The sequence below is a fragment of the Lethenteron reissneri genome, unplaced genomic scaffold (genome assembly GCF_015708825.2).
Source record: "Lethenteron reissneri isolate LAM-NWPU_2019-01 unplaced genomic scaffold, ASM1570882v1 scaffold_1639, whole genome shotgun sequence".
NCBI lineage: Eukaryota > Metazoa > Chordata > Hyperoartia > Petromyzontiformes > Petromyzontidae > Lethenteron > Lethenteron reissneri.
Genome location: NW_026891376.1, coordinates 2,555,602 through 2,583,184, shown reverse-complemented (window position 1 = coordinate 2,583,184; position 27,583 = coordinate 2,555,602). Strand labels below are relative to the sequence as shown.

Sequence of the window (27,583 nt, the reverse complement as noted above, 5' to 3'; positions counted from 1 at the left end):
CTGTATCTCTTAGTCCACGTGTCTCTGTCTCTCTACCTCCAAGTCCCCGTGTCTCTGTCTCTGTGTCTCTTAGTCCCCGTGTCTCTGTCTCTGTGTCTCTTAGTCCCTCTACCTCCAAGTCCCCGTGTCTCTGTCTCTGTGTCTCTGAGTCCCCGTGTCTCTGTCTATGTATTTCTTAATCTCTCTCTCTCCAAGTCCCCGTGTCTCTGTCTCTGTGTCTCTTAGTCTCTCTACCTCCAAGTCCCCGTGTCTCTGTCTCTGTGTCTCTGAGTCCCCGTGTCTCTGTCTCTCTATCTCCGAGTCCCCGTGTCTCTGTCTCTGTATCTCCGAGTCCCCGTGTCTCTGTCTCTGTGTCTCTGAGTCCCCGTGTCTCTGTCTCTCTATCTCCGAGTCCCCGTGTCTCTGTCTCTCTTTCTCCGAGTCCCCGTGTCTCTGTCTCTGTATCTCCGAGTCCCCGTGTCTCTGTCTCTGTGTCTCTGAGTCCCCGTGTCTCTGTCTCTCTTTCTCCGAGTCCCCGTGTCTCTGTCTCTCTCTATCTCTGAGTCCCCGTGTCTCTGTCTCTGTATCTCCGAGTCCCCGTGTCTCTGTCTCTGTGTCTCTGAGTCCCCGTGTCGCTGTCTCTCTCTCTTAGTCCCCGTGTCTCTGTCTCTGTGTCTCTTAGTCTCTCTACATCCAAGTCCCCGTGTCTCTATCTCTGTATCTCTGAGTCTCTCTCTCTTAGTCCACGTGTCTCTGTCTCTGTGTCTCTGTCTCTCTATCTCCAAGTCCCCGTGTCTCTGTCTCTGTATCTCTGAGTCCCCGTGTCTCTGTCTCTGTCTCTCTATATCTGAGTCCCTGTGTCTCTGTCTCTGTGTCTCTGAGTCCCCGTGTCTCTGTCTCTGTGTCTCTGAGTCCCCGTGTCTCTGTCTCTGTGTCTCTGAGTCCACGTGTCTCTGAGTCCCCGTGTTTCTGTCTCCGTATCTCTGAGTCCACGTGTCTCTGAGTCCCCGTGTTTCTGTCTCTGTATCTCTGAGTCTCTCTCTCTCCGAGTCCACGTGTCCCCCAAGTGGCTTGGGCCCGTGACTGGCCATGGCATCGCGTGTGGAATGGGCGCTGTGGGCCAATGAGCTAGCTCTGATGTCCGGAGTCAGTGAGTATTAAGAATTATCGATCTTTGCTGACCAGTGAGTATTAATAACACTGGTCAACAACAAAAAACACATTTTTTTTCTGGCCTGGACTTTTGCAGCTGTTCTAGACTAATTTCAGGGTGCTGATTCCAAATCTGATCTCAGATTTGCTCTATCACATCTCATTTTTATGCTATCGGCATACCCCATTTTCATTGATTTTACCCAAAATTAACTCTGTCACTTATGATTGCAAGTTGTTGCGAGTCAGTGACTGCTTTAGTGTTAAAATACGGTGCTGTATTTTTTGGATAGTGTGTTTATAATATCATTTTATGTAGATATCCACATTTATTTAATATTTTTCTTCTGCAGTTTTTATTGAAAATGCAATATTTGATATCTCAAAAACCTGATGTGATAGACAAAAAACTGATTTGGAATCAGCACCCCAAAATTACATTAGACCCGTTGGAATACCTTATGCCAGAAAAAGTGTGTTGACCAGTGTTATCGATCTTTGCTGACCTAATTGGAACTGAGATCACCTCGCCAACATTACAGGCCAAACCATACACAGGGTGGCCCAAAAGTCAGGACACATAGGGTTGTTATTATTATTTTTATCACACAGCTATTGAGTTGAATGGACGCACGACATTTTTTTTGTATTTGTCGGCAAAGAGCGGGGCAGAACGTGTTACAACTTGTTTGAGGCATCACAGTGGCTAGGAGATGTTGACTACCTCGCCTGGTGTACAGGAGGTCGTGGGTTCAACCCGACCCTGACGCCTGCTGTATATTTGGAGTTTGCATGTGGCTAGGAGATGTTAACTACCTCGCCTGGTATACAGGAGGTCGTGGGTTCAACCCGACCCTGACGCCTGCTGTACATTTGGAGTTTGTATGTGGCTAGGAGATGTTAACTACCTCGCATGGTATACAGGAGGTCGTGGGTTCAATCTGACCATGACGCCTGCTGTATATTTGGAGTTTGCATGTGGCTAGGAGATGTTAACTACCTCGCATGGTATACAGGAGGTCGTGGGTTCAATCTGACCATGACGCCTGCTGTATATTTGGAGTTTGCATGTGGCTAGGAGATGTTAACTACCTCGCATGGTATACAGGAGGTCGTGGGTTCAATCTGACCATGACGCCTGCTGTACATTTGGAGTTTGCATGTGGCTAGGAGATGTTAACTGCCTCGCCTGGTATACAGGAGGTCGTGGGTTCAATCCGACCCTGATGCCTCAGTCGGTCTCTATGTATCTCAGCGGGTCTCTATGTATCTCTGTGGGTCTCTGTGCATCTCAACAAGCCAACCAGATGGGCAGCATGTTACAGGACAAAAAGTATCTTAGCGTATTATTGTATAGAAGATTATACATCTCATAATCAGAGTATTTAGTATAGCGGGCAAGGTAGTGTACCAGGCGAGGTGGTAAACCAGGCCAGGTAGTGTGCGAGGAGAGGTAGTGTACCAGGTGAGGTAGTGCGCCAGGTGAGGTAGTGCACCAGGTCACCAGGTAGTGTACCAGATAGTGTACCAGATGAGGTAGTGGTGCATTGTGGGTGTGTACACCCGAGAGCGTCACCCAGAGGTCGCAAACGGGTTTTGATTCCTTACCCGTACCCGGCCGCACCAGGGTCGCAAACGGCTACCCGTACCCGTACCCGGCCGTACCCGTACCCTACCCGTACCCGTACCCGGCCGTACCCGTACCCTACCCGTACCCGGCCGGGTACGGGTAGGGTACGGGTATCGGGTACCCGATTGCGACCTCTGGGATGAAGCCACGTTGCAGGCGCGGGTGGGTTGATTCTAGGAACTTGAATTGTGAGAAGAGACAAGACGTTGGGAAATGAGTGACAAACGGTGACTCACCAGTGACTCACGGCCTACCCGTACCCGGCCGTACCAGGGTCGCAAACGGCTACCCGTACCCGTACCCGGCCGGGTAGCCGGGTATCGGGTAGGGTACGGGTATCGGGTACCCGGTTGCGACCTCTGGCGTCACCTGAAGTGTCTCCCCTGTGTGATGTATCGACCCCAGTGCTGATGATTGGTGGCCTCGTTGCGGTGGTGGAGGAGTGTGAACTCTGGGGGTTATCGGCGGTGGGTCTGTATCCTTGCCACGTCGCTCGCGCTCAACCTCACTAGCTATTGGTGATGTGGTGGTGATGTGGTGGTGATGTGGTGGTGATGTGGTGATGTGGTGGTGATGTGGTGGTGATGTGGTGATGTGGTGATGATGTGTGCGTGATGTGGTGGTGATGTGGTGGTGGTGATGTGGTGGTGATGTGGTGGTGATGTGGTGGTGATGTGGTGGTGATGTGGTGGTGATGTAGTGGTGATGTAGTGGTGATGTAGTGGTGATGTGGTGGTGATGTGGTGATGTGGTGGTGATGTGGTGATGTGGTGGTGATGTGGTGGCGATGTGGTGGTGATGTTGTAGCTATTGGTGATGTGGTGGCGATGTGGTGGTGATGTGGTGGCGATGTGGTGATGTGGTGGTGATGTGGTGGTGATGTGGTGATGTGGTGGTGATGTGGTGGTGATGTGGTGATGTGGTGGTGATGTGGTGGTGGTGTGGTGGCGATGTGGTGGTGGTGTGGTGGTGATGTGGTGATGTGGTGGTGATGTGGTGGTGATGTTGTGGTGGTGTGGTGGTGGTGATGTGGTGGTGATGTGATGATGTGGTGGTGATGTGGTGATGTGGTGATGTGGTGGTGATGTGGTGTGTGGTGGTGATGTGGTGGTGATGTGGTGATGTGGTGATGTGGTGGTGATGTGGTGTGTGGTGGTGATGTAGTGGTGATGTGGTGATGTGGTGGTGATGTGGTGGCGATGTGGTGGTGATGTGGTGATGTGGTGATGTGGTGGTGATGTGGTGATGTGGTGGTGATGTGGTGGTGATGTGGTGGTGATGTGGTGGTGATGTGGTGGTGATGTGGTGGTGATGTAGTGGTGATGTAGTGGTGATGTGGTGGTGATGTGGTGGTGATGTTGTGGTGATGTTGTGGTGATGTTGTGGTGATGTGGTGGTGATGTGGTGGTGGTGTGGTGGCGATGTGGTGGTGATGTGGTGGTGATGTTGTGGTGGTGATGTGGTGGTGATGTGGTGGTGATGTGGTGGTGATGTGGTGGTGATGTGGTGGTGGTGATGTGGTGATGTGGTGGTGATGTGGTGGTGATGTGGTGATGTGGTGGTGATGTGGTGGTGATGTGGTGGTGATGTGGTGGTGATGTGGTGATGTTGTGGTGATGTGGTGGTGATGTGGTGGTGATGTGGTGGTGATGTGGTGATGTGGTGGTGATGTGGTGGTGATGTGGTGATGTGGTGGTGATGTGTGCGTGATGTGGTGGTGATGTGGTGATGTGGTGATGTGGGGGTGATGTGGTGGTGATGTGTTGGTGATGTGGTGGTGATGTGGTGGTGATGTGGTGGTGATGTGTTGGTGATGTGGTGGTGATGTGGTGGTGATGTGGTGGTGATGTGGTGGTGATGTGGTGGTGATGTGGTGGTGATGTTGTGGTGATGTGGTGGTGATGTGGTGGTGATGTGGTGGTGATGTGATGGTGATGTGACGATGGCTCTCCTCTAGCAGCGAGCCTCACCATCAATGACCACGTGGTGTGTGCGCACGTGACACTCCACGTGGCCTCAAATCGGCCTGGCATCGGGGCCGTCCATAAATGACGTCACGCACCTTAGGGGGGGGGGGTGGGGTCAGACATTTGTGACGATGTGTGACGAGGGGGGGTGGGGGGTGTTTGAGAAATGTGACGTCACGTGAAAATGCGCAACTTTAAATAAATATAGACAACACGTTCTACTTATGATAATTGTTTTTTTACCCTTCTATCTGGCAAAAAAACTGACACCTTTTTAACAAGGAGTCATGTTTACATAGACCACAATACCTGCAGTCATAATGCAAATAAAACACATAACTCTGATAATGTATGCACTGTCCTTGAAGTTTATTGGTCCACACCCGAGACAGCTTTCCTTAGAGCCTAGTCTCACATGGTGTTGGACCAGATGACGCCAAAAGGCGCACAACTCAAAGACAATGCACCATCAGAGTACGAGAGCTCGGGGTAAACATTTACACCATTGGAACCTCATTTGTGTGGACCAATCAACTTCAAGGACAGTGCATACATTATCAGATAATTGTTTTTTTACCCTTCTATCTGGCAACAAAACTGACACCTTTTTACAAGGAGTCATGTTTGCATTGACCACAATACCTGCGGTCGTAATGCAAACAAAAAACACAACTCTGATAATGTATGCACTGTCCTTGAAGTTGATTGGTCCACACCCGAGACAGCTTTCCTTAGAGCCTAGTCTCACTTGGTGTTGGACCAGATGACGCCAAGAGGCTTTTCATCTTGGAATGTTTTTTTTTCTCCTTGTAAAAAAAGGTGTCAGTTTTGTTGCCAGATAAAAGGGTAAAAAAAACAATTATCATATTTTTTACTGGCAAATGAGGTTCCAATGGTGACGTTCTACTTAATGAAATAGACTTTGTAATAAATGTTTTTCTCCTACAACATCAGAGTGCAGCGCCACATTAAATACGCACCACAATGACAACAGTTTAAAGCGATTTGAAGCATTTTTGGGGGGGGGGGGGTGGGGGGCAAAGCTTTGTGGCGTCATATTTGAGGAGGGGGGGGTCTGACTTTTTGTGACGCCGTGTGACGAAGGGGGGGGGGGGGTCAAAATCGTCCAAAATCGCGTGACGTCATTTATGGGATGGCCCCGATGTCAGGCCGATTTGAGGCCACGTGGAGTGTCACGTGCTCACACCACGTGGTCAGTGATGGTGAGGCTCGCTGCTGGAGGTGAGCCATCGTCACATCAGTGCCATCAATGCCACCATCACGCACACATCACTCACACATCACTCACACATCACCACCACATCTACAACATCACCACCACATCACCACCACATCACCACCACATCACCACAACATCACCAATAGCTACAACATCACTACCACCATGGCACAAACACGTGGTGAGTCTCACAAGTGGTCACGTGGTGAGTCTCACAGTGGTCACGTGGTGAGTCAGTGGACACGTGGTGAGTCAGTGGTCACGTGGTGAGTCAGTGGTCACGTGGTGAGTCAGTGGACACGTGGTGAGTCAGTGGACACGTGGTGAGTCAGTGATCACGTGGTGAGTCAGAGGTCACGTGGTGAGTCAGTGGTCACGTGGTGAGTCAGTGGTCACGTGGTGAGTCAGTGGTCACGTGGTGAGTCAGTGGTCACGTGGTGAGTCAGAGGTCACGTGGTGAGTCAGTGGTCACGTGGTGAGTCAGTGGTCACGTGGTGAGTCAGTGGTCACGTGGTGAGTCTCACAGTGGACACGAGGTGGTGAACCCCATCTCTAGACAGACCCCCCCTCCCCCACGTGGCCAGGCCCCCTAGTCCTCCTTACCTACGGCGCAGGGCTCTGGGCTCGCTGGTGTCACTCATCGAGTACCCGCGCGGGGCCAAGGTGGACAAGGAGAAGGTGGACGAGGAAGGGGCCCGGCGTCCTCGCGAGGACACGAGGGCTCAGCGACGGGAGGAGGAGGCCGCTCCACGCAGAGCCCCGGCCGGCGAGCCCAAGCGTCGGCCACGGCGGTGAGACGCATCGCGGCGTTCGGAGCTCATCGTGCTCAACGTGCGGACACCGTGACCCCGTTGCGTGCTCTGTGGTTCTTTCGGTTAAAGTCACGTCGATTTCAGCCGCACCATCTCTACATAACAAAAGGCTCAGTCAACCATTCTACACAACAAAGACTCATTTAAATTTCGATTTAAAGCTTTCGTGACTGCAGGGATTCATCTTCTTGGTTCTTTCGGTAAAGTCGCGTTGAAAGGAAATAGTAAAATAATAAAAATAAAACAATAAAATACAATTCTCACGACGTTTCGGCCACAACGCAAGCAGCCGTCCTCAGGTGAAGAACAGGTCTGTCGGAAAGACAGCGTCTGAATGAGCACCACCAAGCTTAAATATACGCTGCCAAGCCTGGTGGTGTTTCATTCAGACGCTGTCTTTCCGACAGACCTGTTCTTCACCTGAGGATGGCTGCTTGCGTTGTGGCCGAAACGTCGTGAGAATTATATTATTTCATTATGTTTTATTTTTATTATTTTATTATGTTTTATTTTTATTATTTTATTACTTCCCTTCTACGTGACTTTACCAAAAAAACCAAGAAGATGAAAGACTAATTTCCTGGCAGCGATTTCAGCCGCACCACCTCTACATAACAATCGGCGCAGTCAACCATTCTACACAACAAAGACTCATTTCCTGGCAGCGATTTAAGCCGCACCATCTCTACATAACAATAGGCTCAGTCAACCATTCTACACAACAAAGACTCATTTCCTGGACGCGATTTCAGCCGCACCACCTCTACATAACAAAAGGCTCAGTCAACCATTCTACACAACAAAGACTCATTTCCTGGCAGCGATTTCAGCCGCACCACCTCTACATAACAATAGGCTCAGTCAACCATTCTACACAACAAAGACTCATTTTCTGGGAGCGAATTCAGCCGCACCACCTCTACATAACAATAGGCTCAGTCAACCATTCTACACAACAAAGACTCATTTCCTGGCAGCGATTTCAGCCGCACCACCTCTACATAACAATAGGCTCAGTCAACCATTCTACGCAACAAAGACTCATTTCCTGGCAGCGATTTCAGCCGCACCACCTCTACATAATAATAGGCTCAGTCAACCATTCTACACAACAAAGACTCATTTCCTGGCAGCAATATCAGCCGCACCACCTCTACATAACAATAGGCTCAGTCAACCATTCTACACAACAAAGACTCATTTCCTGGCAGTGATTTCAGCCGCACCACCTCTACATAACAATAGGCTCTGTCAACCATTCTACACAACAAAAACTCATTTCCTGGCAGCGAATTCAGCCGCACCACCTCTACATAACAATAGGCTCAGTCAACCATTTTACAGAACAAAGACTCATTTCCTGGCAGCGATATCAGCCGTATCACCTCTAAATAACAATAGGCTCAGTCAACCATTCTACACAACAAAGACTCATTTCCTGGCAGCGATATCAGCCGCACCACCTCTACATAACAATAGGCTCAGTCAACCATTCTACACAACAAAGACTCATTTCCTGGCAGCGATTTCAGCCGCACCACCTCTACATAACAATAGGCTCAGTCAATAATTCTACACAACAAAGACTCATTTCCTGGCAGCGAATTCAGCCGCACCACCTCTACATAACAATAGGCTCAGTCAACCATTCTACACAACAAAGACTCTTTTCCTGGCAGTGATTTCAGCCGCACCACCTCTACATAACAATAGGCTCAGTCAACCATTCTACACAACAAAGACTCATTTCCTGGCAGCGAATTCAGCCGCACCACCTCTACATAACAATAGGCTCAGTCAACCATTCTACACAACAAAGACTAATTTCCTGGCAGCGATTTCAGCCGCACCACCCCTACATAACAATAGGCTCAGTCAATCATTCTACACAACAAAGACTCATTTCCTGGCAGCGATTTCAGCCGCACCACCTCTACATAACAATAGGCTCAGTCAACCATTCTACACAACAAAGACTCATTTCCTGGCAGCGATATCAGCCGCACCACCTTTACATAACAATAGGCTCAGTCAACCATTCTACACAACAAAGACTCGTTTCCTGGCAACGATTTCAGCCGCACCACCTCTACATAACAATAGGCTCAGTCAACCATTCTACACAACAAAGACTCATTTCCTGGCAGCGATTTCAGCCGCACCACCTCTACATAACAATAGGCGCAGTCAACCATTCTACACAACAAAGACTCATTTCCTGGCAGCGATTTCAGCCACACCACTTCTACATAACAATAGGCTCAGTCAACCATTCTACACAACAAAGACTCATTTCCTGGCAGCGATTTCAGCCGCACCACATCTACATAACAATAGGCTCAGTCAACCATTCTACACAACAAAGACTCATTTCCTGGCAGCGATTTCAGCCGCACCACCTCTACATAACTAAAGGCTCAGTCCCTTTTACATGCACCTTTACAGCATCCGCACCTAGTTTACACAACAAAGGCTCATTCCTAACAGCGTGCTTCAGCCGCACCGAACCTCACAACAATAATATCCAGGGGCCTACCTTGACTCCTCCCACCCTCAACCAGTATATATACAAGGACTGTGTTCTTGGTATTTCTCTCACTTGATACAGCAATCGTGCTGTGACGGTTCCACCTGAAGACGGAAGCTTGTGTTGCCTCCAAAACGTCGTGATTTTTATTTTATTTTAATTTTACTTTTATTAATCTTAATTTTTTACCTACGTGACTTTACCGAAAAAAACCTAAGAATATGAATCCTTGCAGTCACGAAAGCTTCAAATCTAGAAACAATAACACTGGTCAACACACTTTTGCTGGCATAAGGTATTCCAACTGTTTTAAGGTAAATTTTTTTGTCTATCACATCAGGTTTTTGAGATATCAAATATTGTATTTTCAATAAAAACTGCGGAAGAAAAATATTAAATAAATGTGGATATCTACATAAAATGATATTATAGACACACTATCCTAAAAATACAGCACCGTATTTTAACACTAAAGCAGTCACTGACTCACATCAACTTGCAATCATAAGTGACAGAGTTAATTTCAGGTAAAATCAATGAAAATGGGGTATGCCGATAGCATAAAAATGAGATGTGATAGAGAAAATCTGAGATCAGATTTGGAATCAGCATATTCTTAGGTTTTTCCGGTAAAGTCACGTAGGTAAAACATCTAAATTAATAAAAAATAAAATAAATAAAATAAAATAAAAATATTATTATTAATTTTGATGTTTTACCTACGTGACTTAAGAATATGAATCCTCGCAGTCACGGAAGCTTCAAATCTAGAATTGGAATCAGCACCCTGAAATTAGTTTAAAACAGCTGCAAAAGTCCAGGCCAGAATTTTGTTTTGTTGACCAGTGTTATTGATCACGACGTTTCGATCGCCACGCCGCAAGCGACGGTCGTTTGTGTTGCTGGGAATGGAGCCGGTGTGGGCAGTGGAAAAACACCACCCGTACCGTGCCAGGGTCCCCATGGCCTGGCTCGGTTCGGGTGTGGCCAGTGGAAACAATGGGATGCATGTGAGCTGCTCAAGGGCCGAGCCGTGGCATTCTATCTCTGCAGGGCTCAGGAGCTGCTGGAGCGGCTGGTGGATGCCCTGGGAATGGTCACCACCTCCTACTACAGCCGCGCGCTGCTCTACACCACGTGAGTCTCGTGTGAGTCTCGTGTTGGGGGTGCAAGGGGAGCCCACCACGCCTGAGGTCCGCTCTCCCCGGGGGCTTCCTCTTCAAGGAACTCGCGGGTCCTTCCTCGGGAGATCTGGACGCAGGTTCCCGTCATCGGTGAACTCCTCCGGCAGGCGAGGAGGCTGGGTCTGCCGGGTCGCGTGCCCCAAGCAGCTGATGTTTGGACAGATGGAGAGGGGCTAAAATAGACACGCAACAGGCTGTAGAAGAGATGGGCTGATGGCTGAGTGGGTGGGTGAGGTGGCGAGTGGATGGGTGAGTGGGTAGGTGAGAGTGAGTGAGTGGGTGGGTGAGTGAGTGGGTGATGTGGCGAGTGGATGGGTGAGTGGGTAGGTGAGAGTTGGTGAGTGGGTGTGGTGAGTGAGTGAGTGGGTGGGTGAGTGAGTGGGTACAGCAAGGGAAGAGATGGAGCTGATTGCTGAGTGGGTGGGTGAGGTGTGGCGAATGGATGGGTGAGTGGGTAGGTGAGAGTGAGTGAGTGGGTGTGGTGAGTGAGTGAGTGGGTGAGCGAGTGGTACAGCAAGGGAAGAGATGGAGCTGATGGCTGAATGGGTGGGTGAGGTGTGGTGAGTGGATGGGTGAGTGGGTAGGAGAGAATTGGTGAGTGGGTGTGGTGAGTGAGTGAGTGGGTGGGCGAGTGAGTGGGTACAGCAAGGGAAGAGATGGAGCTGATGGCTGAGTGGGTGGGTGAGGTGTGGCGAGTGGATGGGTGAGTGGGTAGGTGAGAGTGAGTGAGTGGGTGTGGTGAGTGAGTGAGTGGGTGAGCGAGTGGTACAGCAAGGGAAGAGATGGAGCTGATGGCTGAGTGGGTGGGTGAGGTGTGGCGAATGTATGGGTGAGTGGGTAGGTGAGAGTTGGTGAGTGGGTGTGGTGAGTGAGTGAGTGGGTGAGCGAGTGGTACAGCAAGGGAAGAGATGGAGCTGATGGCTGAGTGGGTGGGTGAGGTGTGGCGAATGTATGGGTGAGTGGGTAGGTGAGAGTGAGTGAGTGGGTGTGGTGAGTGAGTGAGTGGGTGGGCGAGTGAGTGGGTACAGCAAGGGAAGAGATGGAGCTGATGGCTGAGTGGGTGGGTGAGGTGTGGCGAATGGGTGGGTGAGTGGGTAGGTGAGAGTGAGTGAGTGGGTGTGGTGAGTGAGTGGGTGTGGTGAGTGAGTGAGTGGGTGGGCGAGTGAGTGGGTACAGCAAGGGAAGAGATGGAGCTGATGGCTGAGTGGGTGGGTGAGGTGTGGCGAGTGGATGGGTGAGTGGGTAGGTGAGAGTGAGTGAGTGGGTGTGGTGAGTGAGTGAGTGGGTGAGCGAGTGGTACAGCAAGGGAAGAGATGGAGCTGATGGCTGAGTGGGTGGGTGAGGTGTGGCGAATGTATGGGTGAGTGGGTAGGTGAGAGTTGGTGAGTGGGTGTGGTGAGTGAGTGGGTGATGTGGCGAGTGGATGGGTGAGTGGGTAGGTGAGAGTGAGTGAGTGGGTGGGTGAGTGAGTGGGTGATGTGGCGAGTGGATGGGTGAGTGGGTAGGTGAGAGTTGGTGAGTGGGTGTGGTGAGTGAGTGGGTGATGTGGCGAGTGGATGGGTGAGTGGGTAGGTGAGAGTGAGTGAGTGGGTGGGTGAGTGAGTGAGTGGGTGGGTGAGGTGTGGCGAATGGATGGGTGAGTGGGTAGGTGAGAGTTGGTGAGTGGGTGGGTGGCACAGCTAGGGAAGAGATGGGCTGATGGCTGAGTGGGTGGGTGAGGTGTGGCGAATGGATGGGTGAGTGGGTAGGTGAAAATTGGTGAGTGGGTGTGGTGAGTGAGTGAGTGGGTGGGCGAGTGAGTGGGTACAGCAAGGGAAGAGATGGAGCTGATGGCTGAGTGGGTGGGTGAGGTGTGGCGAATGGGTGGGTGAGTGGGTAGGTGAGAGTGAGTGAGTGGGTGTGGTGAGTGAGTGAGTGGGTGGGTGAGTGAGTGGGTACAGCAAGGGAAGAGATGGGCTGATGGCTGAGTGGGTGGGTGAGGTGTGGCGAATGGATGGGTGAGTGGGTAGGTGAGAGTGATTGAGTGGGTGTGGTGAGTGAGTGGGTGATGTGGCGAGTGGATGGGTGAGTGGGTAGGTGAGAGTGAGTGAGTGGGTGTGGTGAGTGAGTGGGTGATGTGGCGAGTGGATGGGTGAGTGGGTAGGTGAGAGTGATTGAGTGGGTGTGGTGAGTGAGTGGGTGATGTGGCGAGTGGATGGGTGAGTGGGTAGGTGAGAGTGATTGAGTGGGTGTGGTGAGTGAGTGGGTGATGTGGCGAGTGGATGGGTGAGTGAGTGGGTGGGTGAGTGAGTGAGTGGGTGGGTGAGGTGTGGCGAATGGATGGGTGAGTGGGTAGGTGAGAGTTGGTGAGTGGGTGTGGTGAGTGAGTGAGTGGGTGGGTGAGGTGTGGCGAATGGATGGGTGAGTGCGTAGGTGAGAATTGGTGAGTGGGTGGGTGGCACAGCTAGGGAAGAGATGGGCTGATTGCTGAGTGGGTGGGTGAGGTGTGGCAAATGGATGGGTGAGTGGGTAGGTGAGAGTTGGTGAGTGGGTGTGGTGAGTGAGTGAGTGGGTGGGTGAGTGAGTGGGTACAGCAAGGGAAGAGATGGAGCTGATTGCTGAGTGGGTGGGTGAGGTGTGGCGAATGGATGGGTGAGTGGGTAGGTGAAAATTGGTGAGTGGGTGTGGTGAGTGAGTGGGTGGGTGGGTGAGTGAGTGGGTACAGCAAGGGAAGAGATGGAGCTGATGGCTGAGTGGGTGGGTGAGGTGTGGCGAGTGGATGGGTGAGTGGGTAGGTGAGAGTGAGTGAGTGGGTGTGGTGAGTGAGTGAGTGAGTGGGTGAGCGAGTGGTACAGCAAGGGAAGAGATGGAGCTGATGGCTGAGTGGGTGGGTGAGGTGTGGCGAATGTATGGGTGAGTGGGTAGGTGAGAGTTGGTGAGTGGGTGTGGTGAGTGAGTGAGTGGGTGGGTGAGTGAGTGGGTACAGCAAGGGAAGAGATGGAGCTGATTGCTGAGTGGGTGGGTGAGGTGTGGCGAATGGATGGGTGAGTGGGTAGGTGAAAATTGGTGAGTGGGTGTGGTGAGTGAGTGGGTGGGTGGGTGAGTGAGTGGGTACAGCAAGGGAAGAGATGGAGCTGATGGCTGAGTGGGTGGGTGAGGTGTGGCGAGTGGATGGGTGAGTGGGTAGGTGAGAGTGAGTGAGTGGGTGTGGTGAGTGAGTGAGTGAGTGGGTGAGCGAGTGGTACAGCAAGGGAAGAGATGGAGCTGATGGCTGAGTGGGTGGGTGAGGTGTGGCGAATGTATGGGTGAGTGGGTAGGTGAGAGTTGGTGAGTGGGTGTGGTGAGTGAGTGAGTGGGTGGGTGGGTGGCACAGCTAGGGAAGAGATGGAGCTGATGGCTGAGTGGGTGGGTGAGGAGTGGGGAATGGATGGGTGAGTGGGTAGTTGAGAGTTGGTGAGTGGGTGGGTGAGTGAGTGAGTGGGTGGGTGAGTGAGTGGGTACAGCAAGGGAAGAGATGGAGCTGATTGCTGAGTGGGTGGGTGAGGTGTGGCGAATGGATGGGTGAGTGGGTAGGTGAGAGTTAGTGAGTGGGTGTGGTGAGTGAGTGAGTGAGTGGGTGAGCGAGTGGTACAGCAAGGGAAGAGATGGAGCTGATGGCTGAGTGGGTGGGTGAGGTGTGGCGAATGTATGGGTGAGTGGGTAGGTGAGAGTTGGTGAGTGGGTGTGGTGAGTGAGTGAGTGGGTGGGTGAGTGAGTGGGTACAGCAAGGGAAGAGATGGAGCTGATTGCTGAGTGGGTGGGTGAGGTGTGGCGAATGGATGGGTGAGTGGGTAGGTGAAAATTGGTGAGTGGGTGTGGTGAGTGAGTGGGTGGGTGGGTGAGTGAGTGGGTACAGCAAGGGAAGAGATGGAGCTGATGGCTGAGTGGGTGGGTGAGGTGTGGCGAGTGGATGGGTGAGTGGGTAGGTGAGAGTGAGTGAGTGGGTGTGGTGAGTGAGTGAGTGAGTGGGTGAGCGAGTGGTACAGCAAGGGAAGAGATGGAGCTGATGGCTGAGTGGGTGGGTGAGGTGTGGCGAATGTATGGGTGAGTGGGTAGGTGAGAGTTGGTGAGTGGGTGTGGTGAGTGAGTGAGTGGGTGGGTGGGTGGCACAGCTAGGGAAGAGATGGAGCTGATGGCTGAGTGGTGGGTGAGGAGTGGGGAATGGATGGGTGAGTGGGTAGTTGAGAGTTGGTGAGTGGGTGGGTGAGTGAGTGAGTGGGTGGGTGAGTGAGTGGGTACAGCAAGGGAAGAGATGGAGCTGATTGCTGAGTGGGTGGGTGAGGTGTGGCGAATGGATGGGTGAGTGGGTAGGTGAGAGTTAGTGAGTGGGTGTGGTGAGTGAGTGAGTGGGTGAGTGGCACAGCTAGGGAAGAGATGGAGCTGATGCGGTACAGGAGGATGTGGAGCTGAGTGGACTTGCCAATGGCCGTTGCTAGCGGTGTCAAGAACGGCTTCTGTGGAGGAGGAGGCTCGTGAAGGACGCCGCTGATGGGGCAGTTGGAGGCAGTCGCCCTCCACCAACAGCCAAGGGCAGAAGAACGAAGCTCACAACAACGAGTGGAGTAACGGGCAGTTACAACGCAGCGAGTTGGCACAGTAGGGGGCACAGGTGGTAGCATCTGCCGGTCATCTCAGTCAACCCATGGCACCTGCTGGGTCTGTCCCGTGACCTCCTCCTGCACCTAGCCTGGCACAGCAGTCAACCCATGGCACCTGCTGGGTCTGTCCCGTGACTTGCGGCACCTAGCCTGGAACAGTAGGAGGGTACAGCTGGTGGTGCATCTACCGGTCATCTCAGTCAACCCATGGCACCTGCTGGGTCTGTCCCATGACCTCTGGCACCTAGCCTGGCACAGTAGGAGGGTACAGCTGGTGGTGCATCTACCGGTCATCTCAGTCAACCCATGGCATCTGCGTCTGTCCCGTGACCTCCTGCCAGCAGCAAGCTTTCCACGCTTTTTTACATACATAATGCACGGGCATAATATGACTTTGAGACCCCACCTCCTACGCATTCCACAAGTAGTGACTAATCCCATATCTGCATTTCCCATAAATATGCTAAATTCCTCTGTTGATATGCAAATTCCTTTGTCAAGGCGCCCTTCCCCTCTAACCCAGCAGCTTAAATAGACGCTGCCAAGCTTGGTGGTGCTCATTCAGACGCTGTCTTTCCGACAGACCTGTTCTTCACCTGAGGACGGCTGCTTGCGTTGTGGCCGAAACGTCGTGAGAATTGTATTTTTTATGAAGTTTTATTTTTATTATTTTATTATTTCCCTTCTACGTGATGACTTTACCGAAAGAACCGAGAAGACTTTCCACACTTCACGCGATAGCCTCGACATGTACCTAGCCTGGCACAAACACCGCGGTGACCTCACTGCCACTTAGTGGCAGAGGTCGCAAACGGGTTTTGATTCCTTACCCGTACCCGTACCCGGCCGCACCAGGGTCGCAAACGGGTACCCGTACCCGTACCCGATACCCGGCTACCCGTACCCGACCGGGTATCGTGTAGGGTACGGGTATCGTGTAGGGTACGGGTATCGGGTACCCGATTGCGACCTCTGGGATGAAGCCACGTTGCAGGCGCGGGTGGGTTGATTCTAGGAACTTGAATTGTGAGAAGAGACAAGGCGTTGGGAAATGAGTGACAAACGGTGACTCACCAGTGACTCACGGCCTACCCGTACCCGGCCGCACCAGGGTCGCAAACGGCTACCCGTACCCGGCCGGGTACGGGTAGCCGGGTATCGGGTAGGGTACGGGTATCGGGTACCCGGTTGCGACCTCTGCTTAGTGGTGCATGGCGGCTGATGTTGCCATCGTTTCGCAGGGGTGGAGGGAACGTCCGGCCTGCGGGCCATATAAAGCCCCGCGAAATCATTTGGGTCTGGGCCCTGCCAAGGCAACCGCAGGCAGGACTCGAAATTCAATAAATCTAGGAGCAAACCTGGAAAAGCAGTTGCGAGTAGCAGCAACATCTTCTTGGTTCTTTCGGTAAAGTCACGTAGAAGGGAAGTAATAAAATAATAAAAATAAAACATAATAAAATAATTCTCACATTTAATATAAGGTACCACAATGTGGTACGTATCTCGGCCTTTTGGCTAAGATCAAGTGTAGTATTTGTTCTTATCAGTTTAATATCTGATACGTACCACATTGTGGTACCTTATATTAAATGTGAGAATTATTTTATTATGTTTTATTTTTATTATTTTATTACTTCCCTTCTACGTGACTTTACCGAAAGAACCAAGAAGATGAATCCCTGCAGTCACGAAAGCTTTAAATCGAAATTTAGCAGCAACATCATCATCAATACCGGCTAACATCACCCCACGCCTCGCCAAAGAAAAGCAGTTCCAGCCATCACATTAGGGGCGAGTTAATGAAATGTTTGACCAAATATAACAACGGGCTCATTTCTAAATCCTTTATTAAATCCTTTATAATAAGTTCACTTGCTTGCTTGCTTGCGCGCTTACGACCGTGCAAATCTTTCGGTCGTTTTTTAACCCACTTCCCGTGATCCAATCGAGCTGAAATCTTCCACACAGACTCGTTGTGCGTGACAATTTATTTTCGTGAATTTTTTTTCTCCAAAATTTTACACTTTTTAGGAAAAAATAAATTATATTTAATTACCAATTGCTTAATGGTGGCAGGCAATCATCTGACCCATAGGTGGCAGCCATCTCAAGCCAGAGGACGAGAGGACTCTAGCCGCCACGCATATAAAGGATTTATAGTGAAAAATTTTGTTTTTACGGGTTAATTTTCTAAGTTGATCATTTTGTATGGCCCACGAATGATGTTATAAATATCCAAACGGCCCTTGGCAGATGGGGGCACTGCGCGAACAACACCGGTCCTGGGCCTCCCCTAGGTCGACTCAGCCTCAAATGAGTGCAGTGCATAAACATCGCCACTCGGGAGATAAAGGCGGCCGGGCGTGGTGCTGGCCACCCACCCCCTCGTGTGCCGTGCCGACATTCACAGGTGCTGCTCGCTAACAGCACTTGCCCCTACGGTCTGTGACAGGCTACGCGGGGGATCTTTGTCTTCATGCCCCGAATCGCCCGCTCTCCCCCCCCGTCCCCCACTCCACCCACCTATCCAGGATGAGCATCCCCTGCGGCTTCACGCTCTCCACCTTCCTTGGAAGCATCAGCCTGTTCCTTGCAAGCCTCCTTTACTTGCGGGTAAGTGGGGACCCCCAAAGACTCCCCACACACCCCCCTACCCCCAACCTCCCCCACTGTGTGAGTCCGTGGGTATCTGTGTGAGTATGTGGGTCTCTGTGTGAGTCTGTGGGTCTCTGTGTGAGTCTGTGGGTCTCTGTGTGAGTCTGTGGGTCTCTGTGTGAGTCTATGGGTCTTTGTGTGAGTCTGTGGGTCTCTGTGTGAGTCTATGGGTCTCTGTGTGAGTCTGTGGGTCTCTGTGTGAGTCTGTGGGTCTCTGTGTGAGTCTATGGGTCTTTGTGTGAGTCTGTGGGTCTCTGTGTCAGTCTATGGGTCTCTGTGTGAGTCTGTGGGTCTCTGTGTGAGTCTGTGGGTCTCTGTGTGAGTCTGTGGGTCTCTGTGTGAGTCTGTGGGTCTCTGTGTGAGTCTGTGGGTCTCTGTGTGAGTCTGTGGGTCTCTGTGTGAGTCTATGGGTCTCTGTGTGAGTCTATGGGTCTCTGTGTGAGTCTGTGGGTCTTTGTGTGAGTCTGTGGGTCTCTGTGTGAGTCTATGGGTCTCTGTGTGAGTCTGTGGGTCTCTGTGTGAGTCTGTGGGTCTCTGTGTGAGTCTGTGGGTCTCTGTGTGAGTCTGTGGGTCTCTGTGTGAGTCTATGGGTCTCTGTGTGAGTCTCTGTGTGCGTCTATGGGTCTCTGTGTGAGCCTGTGGGTCTCTATGTGCGTCTATGGGTTTCTGTTTGAGTATGTGGGTCTCTGTGTGAGTCTGTGGGTCTCAGTGTGCGTCTATGGGTCTCTGTGTGAGTCTGTGGGTCTCTACGCGAGTCTGTGGGTATCTGTGTGAGTCTATGGGTATCTGTGTGAGTCTATGGGTATCTGTGTGAGTCTTTGGGTATCTGTGTGAGTCTGTGGGTATCTGTGTGGGTCTATGAGTCACTGTGTGAGTCTGTGGGTCTCTGTGTGAGTCTGTGGGTCTCTGTGTGAGTCTATGGGTCTCTGTGTGAGTCTTTGGGTATCTGTGTGAGTATATGGGTCTCTGTGTGAGTCTGTGGGTATTTTGGTAAGTCTATGGTTCTCTTTGTGAGTTTATATGAGTCTCTGTGTGAGTCTGAGGGTCTCTCTGTGCGAGTCTATTGGTCTCTGTGTGTGAGTCTATGGGTCTCTCTGTGTGAGTCTATGGGTCTCTGTGTGAGTCTATGGGTCTCTGTGTGAGTCTATGGTTCTCTCTGTGTGAGTCTATGGGTCTCTGTGTGAGTCTATGGGTCTCTCTGTGTGAGTCTATGGGCCTCTCTGTGTGAGTCTATGGGTCTCTGTGTGAGTCTATGGGTCTCTGTGTGAGTCTATGGGTCTCTCTGTGTGAGTCTATTGGTCTCTGTGTGTGAGTCTATGGGTCTCTCTGTGTGAGTCTATGGGTCTCTGTGTGAGTCTATGGGTCTCTGTGTGAGTCTATGGGTCTCTCTGTGTGAGTCTATGGGTCTCTGTGTGAGTCTATGGGTCTCTCTGTGTGAGTCTATGGGCCTCTCTGTGTGAGTCTATGGGTCTCTGTGTGAGTCTATGGGTCTCTGTGTGAGTCTATGGGGCTCTCTGTGTGAGTCTATGGGTCTCTGTGTGAGTCTATGGGTCTCTGTGTGAGTCTATGGGTCTCTCTGTGTGAGTCTATTGGTCTCTCTGTGTGAGTCTATTGGTCTCTCTGTGTGAGTCTATGGGTCTCTCTGTGTGAGTCTATGGGTCTCTCTGTGTGAGTCTATGGATCTCTCTGTGTGAGTCTATGGGTCTCTCTGTGTGAGTCTATGGGTCTCTCTGTGCGAGTCTATTGGTCTCTGTGTGTGAGTCTATGGGTCTCTCTGTGTGAGTCTATGGGTCTCTCTGTGTGAGTCTATGGGTCTCTCTGTGTGAGTCTATGGGCCTCTCTGTGTGAGTCTATGGGCCTCTCTGTGTGAGTCTATGGGTCTCTCTGTGTGAGTCTATGGGTCTCTCTGTGTGAGTCTATGGGCCTCTCTGTGTGAGTCTATGGGTCTCTCTGTGTGAGTCTATGGGTCTCTCTGTGTGAGTCTATGGGCCTCTCTGTGTGAGTCTATGGGTCTCTCTGTGTGAGTCTATGGGCCTCTCTGTGTGAGTCTATGGGCCTCTCTGTGTGAGTCTATGGGTCTCTCTGTGTGAGTCTATGGGTCTCTCTGTGTGAGTCTATGGGTCTCTCTGTGTGAGTCTATTGGTCTCTCTGTGCGAGTCTGTGGGTCTCTCTGTGTGAGTCTATGGGTCTCTCTGTGTGAGTCTATGGGCCTCTCTGTGTGAGTCTATGGGTCTCTCTGTGTGAGTCTATGGGCCTCTCTGTGTGAGTCTATGGGCCTCTCTGTGTGAGTCTATGAGTCACTGTGTGAGTCTATGGGTCTCTCTGTGTGAGTCTATGGGTCTCTCTGTGTGAGTCTATGGGTCTCTCTGTGTGAGTCTATGGGTCTCTGTGTGAGTCTATGGGTCTCTCTGTGTGAGTCTATGGGTCTCTCTGTGTGAGTCTATGGGTCTCTCTGTGTGAGTCTATTGGTCTCTCTGTGTGAGTCTATGGGTCTCTCTGTGTGAGTCTATGTGTCTCTCTGTGTGAGTCTATGGGTCTCTGTGTGAGTCTATGGGTCTCTCTGTGTGAGTCTATGGGTCTCTGTGTGAGTCTGTGGGTCTCTCTGTGTGAGTCTGTGGGTCTCTCTGTGTGAGTCTGTGGGTCTCTCTATGTGAGTCTATGGGTCTCTCTGTGTGAGTCTATGGGTCTCTCTGTGTGAGTCTATGGGTCTCTCTGTGTGAGTCTATTGGTCTCTGTGTGTGAGTCTATGGGTCTCTCTGTGTGAGTCTATGGGCCTCTCTGTGTGAGTCTATGGGTCTCTGTGTGAGTCTATGGGCCTCTCTGTGTGAGTCTATGGGTCTCTGTGTGAGTCTGTGGGTTTCTGTGTGAGTCTATGGGTCTCTCTGTGTGAGTCTATGGGCCTCTCTGTGTGAGTCTATGGGCCTCTCTGTGTGAGTCTATGGGCCTCTCTGTGTGAGTCTGTGGGCCTCTCTGTGTGAGTCTATGGGCCTCTCTGTGTGAGTCTATGGGTCTCTCTGTGTGAGTCTATGGGCCTCTCTGTGTGAGTCTATGGGCCTCTCTGTGTGAGTCTATGGGTCTCTCTGTGTGAGTCTATGGGTCTCTCTGTGTGAGTCTATGGGCCTCTCTGTGTGAGTCTATGGGTCTCTCTGTGTGAGTCTATGGGTCTCTCTGTGTGAGTCTATTGGTCTCTCTGTGTGAGTCTATTGGTCTCTCTGTGTGAGTCTGTGGGTCTCTCTGTGTGAGTCTGTGGGTCTCTCTGTGTGAGTCTATGGGCCTCTCTGTGAGAGTCTATGGGTCTCTGTGTGAGTCTATGGGTCTCTGTGTGAGTCTATGGGTCTCTCTGTGTGAGTCTATGGGTCTCTCTGTGTGAGTCTATGGGTCTCTCTGTGTGAGTCTAATTGGTCTCTCTGTGTGAGTCTATGGGTCTCTGTGTGTGAGTCTATGGGCCTCTCTGTGTGAGTCTATGGGCCTCTCTGTGTGAGTCTATGGGCCTCTCTGTGTGAGTCTATGGGTCTCTCTGTGTGAGTCTATGGGTCTCTCTGTGTGAGTCTATTGGTCTCTCTGTGTGAGTCTATGGGTCTCTGTGTGTGAGTCTATGGGCCTCTCTGTGTGAGTCTTTGGGCCTCTCTGTGTGAGTCTATGGGCCTCTCTGTGTGAGTCTATGGGTCTCTCTGTGTGAGTCTATGGGTCTCTCTGTGTGAGTCTATGGGTCTCTCTGTGTGAGTCTATGGGTCTCTCTGTGTGAGTCTATGGGCCTCTCTGTGTGAGTCTATGGGTCTCTGTGTGAGTCTATGGGCCTCTCTGTGTGAGTCTGTGGGTCTCTGTGTGAGTCTGTGGGTCTCTGTGTGAGTCTATGGGCCTCTCTGTGTGAGTCTGTGGGTCTCTGTGTGTGAGTCTGTGTTTGCATGGATGTTGAACTTCTTCCGCACCACCCTACCTAGCCCACCATGCCGACCGCAGCGCTCCATGTTGACGCTTCATGTTGACACGGCGCGTCGTCGCCAGAGGTCGCAAACGGGTACGGGTAGGGTACGGGTACGGCCGGGTACGGGTAGGGTACGGGTATCGGGTACCCGATTGCGACCTCTGGGATGAAGCCACGTTGCTGGCGCGGGTGGGTTGATTCTAGGAACTTGAATTGTGAGAAGAGACAAGACGTTGGGAAATGAGTGACAAACGGTGACTCACCAGTGACTCACGGCCTACCCGTACCCGGCCGCACCAGGGTCGCAAACAGCTACCCGTACCCGGCCGGGTACGGGTAGCCGAGTATCGGGTAGGGTACGGGTATCGGGTAGGGTACGGTTATCGGGTAGGGTAAGGGTATCGGGTAGAGTACGGGTACGGGTAGCCGGGTATCGGGTAGGGTACGGGTATCGGGTACCCGGTTGCGACCTCTGCTCACCCCCCCCCCCCTTGCAGGCGGCGGTGGCCGGGGAGTCATGGGTCAGCGGACGCGCCCGACCCCGCCACGAACGCCGCGTCGTCGCCGCCTGTTTCATCCACATCCAGCGCCAACTCTCGTCGGTGACGTGGAGGCTCGGGGCCTCCGGCACGGACGATGACACGGCGGCGGCGGCGGCGGCGACACCGGTCGGCGCCTCGGAGCGTACGCCGCTGCTGGCACCGTGAGACCGCACGTCTCCCGGCACGCGTCGGTGGCGCTACCGATGAAACCCGCGGGGTCGTTTTGGTTTTGCGTCGCCACTCGGGAAGTCAACTCTTTGAATGGCGAGGGATTGATAATTGTTTTTTCACCCTTCTATCTGGCAACAAAACTGACACCTTTTTTTTACAAGGAGTCATGTTTGCATAGACCACAATACCTGCAGTCGTAATGCAAACAAAAAACATAACTCTGAAAATTTGTTGCCAGATAGAAGGGTAAAAAACCAATTATCATATTTTTTAATGGAAAATGAGGTTCCAATGGTGGCAAGGGATTCTCATCGTCACCGTTGTCGTCGTCACCGTAGTCACGGTCGTGGCCATCGTTGTTGCGCTGTTTGGTTTTTTTTCGGTGAAGTCAGGTAGGTCAAAAAATTCAACGAAAGAAATGAATCTTCTTGGTTCTTTCGGTAAAGTCACGTAGAATGGAAATAATAATAATACGTGACTTTACCGAAAGAACCAAGAAAATGAATCCCTGCAGTCACGAAAGCTTTAAATCGAAAGAAATGAAAACAACTAAATTGAACCGCGACGTTTCGGGGGCAACGCAAGCTTCCGTCCTTCAGTTGTTTTCATTTCATTTATTTTGTTTTATTTTTCACCTACGTGGCGACTTTGCCGAAAACACCAAAGAGTATGAATCCTTGCAGTCACGAAAGCTTCAAATCTAGAATAATTTTCTTGGTTCTTTCGGTAAAGTCACGTAGAAGGGAACTAATAATCCTACATAATGCACGGGCATAATATGACTTTAAAACCCCCCGCCCACCTCCTACGCATTCCACAAGTAGTGACTAATCCCATATCTGCATTTCCCATAAATATGCTAAATTCCTCTTGATATGCAAATTATTTTGTCAAGGCACTCTTCCTTCTCCAACCCAGCTTAAATATACGCTGCCAAGCTTGATGGTGCTCATTCAGACGCTGTCTTTCCGACAGACCTGTTCTTCACCTGAGGACGGCTGCTTGCGTTGTGGCCGAAACGTCGTGAGAATTGTATTTTATTATGTTTATTGTTATTATTTTATTATTTCCCTTCTACGTGACCGCCGCTGCCACTGCCGCTGCAGCCCTCAGATCGGCCTGGTGGCAAAAATAGGCCGAGGAGAGCAACAAAACTCACGCGTCACATTAGACATCACCCCCCCCCCCTGTATAAAAACCACAAACATAACGGTATTATTGGAACCTCATTTGCCAGTAAAAAATATGATAATTGTTTTTTTACCCTTTTATCTGGCAACAAAACTGACACTTTATTTTACAATGAGTCATGTTTGCATTGACCACAATACCTGCAGCCATAATGCGCCTTTTGGCGTCATCTGGTCCAACCCATGTGAGACCAGGCTCTAAGGAAAGCTGTCTCGGGTGTGGACCAATCAACTTCAAGGACAGTGCACATACATTATCAGAGTTGTGTTTTTTTATTTGCATTCCGACTGCAGGCATTGTGGTCTATGCAAACATGACTCCTCGTAAAAAAAGGTGTCAGTTTTGTTGCCAGATAAAAGGGTAAAAAACAATTATCATATTTTTTACTGGCAAATGAGGTTCCAATGGTGTCTCCTGCACACCAGGCGAGGGAGCTAACATCTCACCACCTCGGCGCACCATGATGCCCTATTCATCTCGCCCCCTTAAACCTGAGGTCCCATCACTCCCTGATTGGTCTCCCTTACTCCCTAGGCCCCACCCCTTCCGGTTTAGGCTCCACCTCTTCCGGTTTAGGCTCCGCCTCTTCCTCTACATTCCCCGCCCACTTAATCTTTAGGCCCCACTCCTTCCTGATGAGGTGGCACTCGTATTCAACACATTGTCCTGCTGCGGAGGGAGCTGGTAGGAACGTTGTTGGGTTGCTCGGTCAATGGCCTGCAGGGTCAACGGCGGCGTGGTGTATTCCGCAAATATGCCCGACTGTGAGGGCGGGCACAAGCCGCGTGAGTAGGTGAAACGTTGAGTTTTATAGGGCACCACGGGGTGACCAGCCCCTCCCCACCCAGCCCCAACCCTCCCTCCCTCCCCACCCAGCCCCTCCCCACCCAGCCCCTCCCCACCCAGCCCTCCCCACCCAGCCCCTCCCCACCCTCCCCACCCAGCCCCTCCCCACCCAGCCCCTCCCCACCCTCCCCTCCCCCACCCAGCCCCTCCCCACCCTCCCTCCCCACCCAGCCCCCTCCCCACCCAGCCCCTCCCCACCCTCCCCACCCAGCCCCTCCCCACCCAGCCCCTTCCCACCCAGCCCCACCCCTCCCATTTTTGGATGCACGACGGACGGACGGACACAATAATCCCCTGTGGGCTGGTGTAACCAGGAGGTTCCTACCAGTAAAAGTCCTGAACTATAATGCGGCTCACACACACACAGGCACGCACACAAACACAAGGGACACAGCTGGACTGATTTTAATCTTCGTTTTGCTGTTGCATGTAAACCCCCGTTTGTCAATAAATTGTTGGGCGCAGATTTTTGCCCACCGTGTGGTCTTTCCACTTTCGATGTTTGCTTTCATACTTTTGTAATGTGAGGACATATCCGGGTTGCTGTTGGATCACAACTCATCACGATGATTGGCTCTGCCGGTCCTGGCCCATAGCCAATGGGGGAAAGCCTAGGGGCGTGGCCCTGACGTCATGGGAAGGTGACGTCTGTAAGTAGAGGAATGGTTCTGCTGGCTTTAGCCACAGCCAATGGGGAGACGAGTCAGGGGCGTGGTCCCGGGAGCCTACGATGGAGTCTGGAACATTCCATAGAGGCTAACCAGGATTGGTGGAAAGGTACCACGTGACCCGGGTATTAAATAGGGGTGGAGACGAACAACACGTGGTCAGAACTGGAACGAACGGAGGGTGAGGCCACGTGGTCCAGGCTGTACCACGTGGTCCAGGCTGCCCACGTGGTCCAGGCTGCCCACGTGGTCCAGGCTGCCCACGTGGTCCAGGCTGCCCACGTGGTCCAGGCTGCCCACGTGGTCCAGGCTGCCCACGTGGTCCAGGCTGCCCACGTGGTCCAGGCTGCCACGTGGTCGAGGCTTGCCACGTGGTCCAGGCTGCCCACGTGGTCCAGGCTGCCACGTGGTCCAGGCAGCCACGTGGCCGCGCGTGTCTCTCTCTCTCCCTCTCACCCTGTCTGTCAGCAGCGTCAAGGAGTAAGATGGGAGTGTTGTGAACGAAAGACAAATAAAGACCGGATTCCAGAAGTCGCTTCCACGACCTACATTACACTTTGATTTCGGGAAGGTAATGCTGTAAGGGAGGACATAAACTGTGTCCATGAAGACCCTGCTGTTGTGGAGTGACTCATGCAGCCAGCTATGGCTACAGAGTTTGGTAGTACATGTTGTTGATGCCATTTATTGTGCAAATTCCGTCACAGTTCCTATGATCACTGTTTCATTGCTTTCATGGCTTTATTTTGGTGATTTTGAAAAGTGTATTGGTTTGGCCATGTTTGTTTGTTGCAGTACAGAGTTAGACTGATGGCCTTAATCTAAGTTGTCTTGTGGTTGTTGTTGTTGTTTGACTTGCATCCCACTGGGATTTTTGCACACAGCGTTGGTGTGTACGGTCTTCTTGGTTCTTTCGGTAAAGTCACGTAGAAGGGAAGTAATAAAATAATAAAAATAAAACATAATAAAACAATTCTCACGACGTTTCGGCCACAACGCAAGCAGCCGTCCTCAGGTGAAAACCAGGTCCGTCGAGGCGACAGAGTCTGAATGAAACAGCACACGAGCTTGGAGCATATATATAAGCTGGGCGCATTGTACGGTGTTTTTTTCTGCAATATTTTGCTGTCTTTTCTTGGATTTTTTGTTTGCACTCAGTCACATATTCACTTTAAGATGTTTTTTGTTCATGTTTTTTGTTTGTTGCGGTTGCACCCGATTCAAGAGCCGAATGGCTCACAGGGCGATACCAAATACATAAACTGTGTCCATGAAGACCCGGAGCTTCAAATGCAGCGACAGGCCAATTCGTTTCCACACAGCGTTGTTTTTACAGCTTTATTTTGGTGATTTTTAAAAGTTCTGGTTTAGCCATGTTTGTTTGTTGTAGTGCAGAGTTAGCCTGATAACTGTAATCTGCATTGTCTTATGGTTGTTATTGTTTGACTTGCATCCCACTGGGATTTTCGCACACCGCGTTGAAATGCGGTCCTTTTTCTGGAAGACTTTGCTGTTTTTTCCAGGATTTTTCTGGTGCGTTGGAGTCACTTGAAGATGTTTCTTATTCATGTTTTTATTTTGTTACGGCTGCACCCGAGTCAAGAGCTGCATGGCTCACAGGGTTATTACCTAATCAATGAAATTAAACTAAACACAGCCGATTAAAAGATCATTCCACTCGACTGATTTGGAGGGAGTTCTCTGCTATCAAACGGGAGATGGTCATAAGCGCGCAGCCCAGGTATGGGAACACCTCCACTCTCTCGACAACTGTTCCATCACTCATGGGCAGTGGAGGAGGGTGGAGGATTTTATGGCGTAAAATGACGAGGTCGGTACTTTGTTTTGGTGGGGCTGTTGGTAAGGCCTCACCTCTTCGTGGCGCGATTCACGTTCAACAGAGTCTCCGTATCCTTCTGAGACTCAATAACATTTAGCAGATCATCATTTCACAGCATCACGACAGCCTTCGTCTCCTGAGTGGCGATGTTTACATACCACTCCAGGAACTCATTTGAGGCTGAGTCGACCTAGGGGAGGCTGTGGACCGGATCGTTACTCGTGTCGACCACGAGTGGGAATTGAACCTGGGTGGCCGGGTTTGTAGCACAATGCGGTCATCTCTACTCGACCACTCTCCATCCCACACACTCACTCACCCACTCACTCACCCACTCACTCACCCACCCACTCGCCCACCCACCCACTCACCCACCCACTCGCCCACCCACTCACCCACTCACTCACTGACCCACTCACCCACTCACTCACTCACCCACTCACCCACTCACCCACCCACTCACCCACCCACTCACTCACTCACCCACCCACCCACTCATCCACTCACCCACCCACCCACCCACCCACTCACTCACCCACTCACTCACTCACCCACCCACCCACCCACTCACTCACCCACTCACTCACCCACCCACTCACCCACTCACTCACTCACTCACCCACCACCCACTCACCCAC

At 51.4% G+C, this 27,583-nt stretch overlaps 1 protein-coding gene and 1 pseudogene across 1 annotated transcript; both read left to right on the top strand.

Annotated features, from left to right (window-relative positions):
* The first annotated feature begins 538 nt into the window (after positions 1–538).
* LOC133339012 (cytochrome b-245 light chain-like) lies at positions 539–22,673 on the top strand. The gene is made up of 6 exons (XM_061547150.1): positions 539–1,129; positions 3,167–3,236; positions 6,583–6,759; positions 10,361–10,444; positions 17,639–17,720; positions 22,185–22,673. Exons 1-6 carry the CDS (start codon positions 1,069–1,071, stop codon positions 22,392–22,394), a joined length of 684 nt encoding a protein of 227 aa, XP_061403134.1. The 5' UTR covers positions 539–1,068; the 3' UTR covers positions 22,395–22,673.
* Positions 16,602–16,710, top strand: LOC133339026 (U2 spliceosomal RNA; annotated as a pseudogene).
* Positions 22,674–27,583: the final 4,910 nt, after the last annotated feature.